Below are 1,654 nucleotides of genomic sequence, written 5' to 3' on the forward strand. Positions count from 1 at the left end.
CCTCATTTAACACATAAATCTCAGTTCTGCTGCTCAACATCTGCAGCTGGAGACACAAAGTGATGAAGACTCCTTGGTGTGTGTCATCCTAATGTGTTGTTCTCTATAGAGCTGCTAGGATCTTCATCATGCTCAGTAAAGTTCACTGCAGTCTCAAGTTCAAATGCAGCTCAATGTAACATTGTCTGTTTCCTCATGTTGTGTTTAAAAGCTGTTCAGTGAAATTGAAAGAGATTCTTCTTTGAGTTTTTAGCTGCAGAGAAATTCAACCAACCAGCAGCAGCTTCAGCTGCAGCTTTTTCTATGTGAGGATTAGGAGCTGCTAACATGGCTGTGTTGTTGTCACTGAGCTGCAGAGATCTGATTATTCTCATCATCTCATTATTCTCTCACTGAAGACTGTCACATGTTTAAAACTGCTGCAGCTCAATGTTTCTCACTAAAACATGGATGTTCTCCCTCATTGTTCTCTGGGAGCCATTTGTTCAACCAGAGACCTTCATTCAGACCAGTCAGACCAGTCAGACCAGTAATGGTCCATGTTGCTGTTCTGAGGACTGGAAACATGAGGGAGGAGTTAGACAGGATGGACTGGAGGAGGAACCTGAAAACACCCAACCTTCATCCTGACTGGAGTCAGTTCTGCTGAAGCAGGAAGAAAATTACAAACCTGAAGCTGAACTAACAACATTTAGAAACTAATAACATTAGTTCACATCCTGGTAGTTTACTGGAAAATAAAACTTCAGTACATTGAACTGAACTCATGGCCAGAAATATAAAACTCAAAGATAATCAGTGAATAAAACAATAAATCAAATATATTGATGTCAACAGAGTAAATTTTCCTCTGAACTATGAAGGAGATTTAAACAATGTGTGAAAATATGAAGAACATTAATTATATCAGTCAATGAAGAAACATAATTGGATCATTTTAATGTTTATACAATTAAAAATAATAATCCAAAAGTTTAAAACATTTATTGTCAATGGTTATTTTTTGCTAGTAATATGAAATAAAGTGACTGTACCAGAGCTGTGAGATAAAAGGCAGACACTGCAGGAAACTCCTCACTTCACTCTCTCCATGTGAGCAGTCTGTCAGCTCCACTGGTTTCTTCTCTGGTTGGAGTTTCATCACTTCCAGGAGGATGGAGGTCTTTCTCTCTGAGAGCTTTATGGTCCAGACTTTAGGAGCTGACTGTAAAACTGACTGTAATGATGGAAGGAGACTCAGACCTGATTTAGTCTCTCTGTCCTTCATCTGGGAGTACAGATCCAACAGGAAGTCACTCTGATATATGACAACATAATCATCCATGTATTTATCCGACAAGGGAAATGTTGCATATCTACAGACTGATGCTAACATCTCCAGCATCTTCTCTCCTGTCTGCTGTTCTCTCTCTGCTGCTGCACAGAACAGATTCACTAAGAACCTGGTTTGTTCATGAAGATCTGAGCTCTCAAGATCAAACCTGGAACAACAAGAAGGAAACATTTAGTGATGATTTGATCTGAGCTGCATAAATACAACCACTCACTACTGATGGACTCCATCTTGTCTGTCCTCTATGTGATGAAATTACATGTTAAACATGTTTGATCAGATCAGCTGCTACTGACTCTCAACACAAACTCTGATCCTGTG

General features: G+C 39.3%; 1 protein-coding gene across 1 annotated transcript in view; it reads right to left on the reverse strand.

The window, feature by feature from the left end:
* The window catches only part of LOC106951178 (uncharacterized), a 23,989-nt gene that overhangs the window by 15,252 nt on the left and 7,083 nt on the right, over positions 1-1,654 (reverse strand). Inside the window, exon 2 of the mRNA XM_015038550.1 lies at positions 1,035-1,481. Coding sequence (XP_014894036.1) covers positions 1,035-1,481 — 447 coding nt within the window. The remainder of the gene's footprint in view (positions 1-1,034; positions 1,482-1,654) is intronic.

Source organism: Poecilia latipinna, unplaced genomic scaffold (genome assembly GCF_001443285.1).
Source record: "Poecilia latipinna isolate Pla-1442-1.1 unplaced genomic scaffold, P_latipinna-1.0 Scaffold445, whole genome shotgun sequence".
NCBI classification, from domain to species: domain Eukaryota; kingdom Metazoa; phylum Chordata; class Actinopteri; order Cyprinodontiformes; family Poeciliidae; genus Poecilia; species Poecilia latipinna.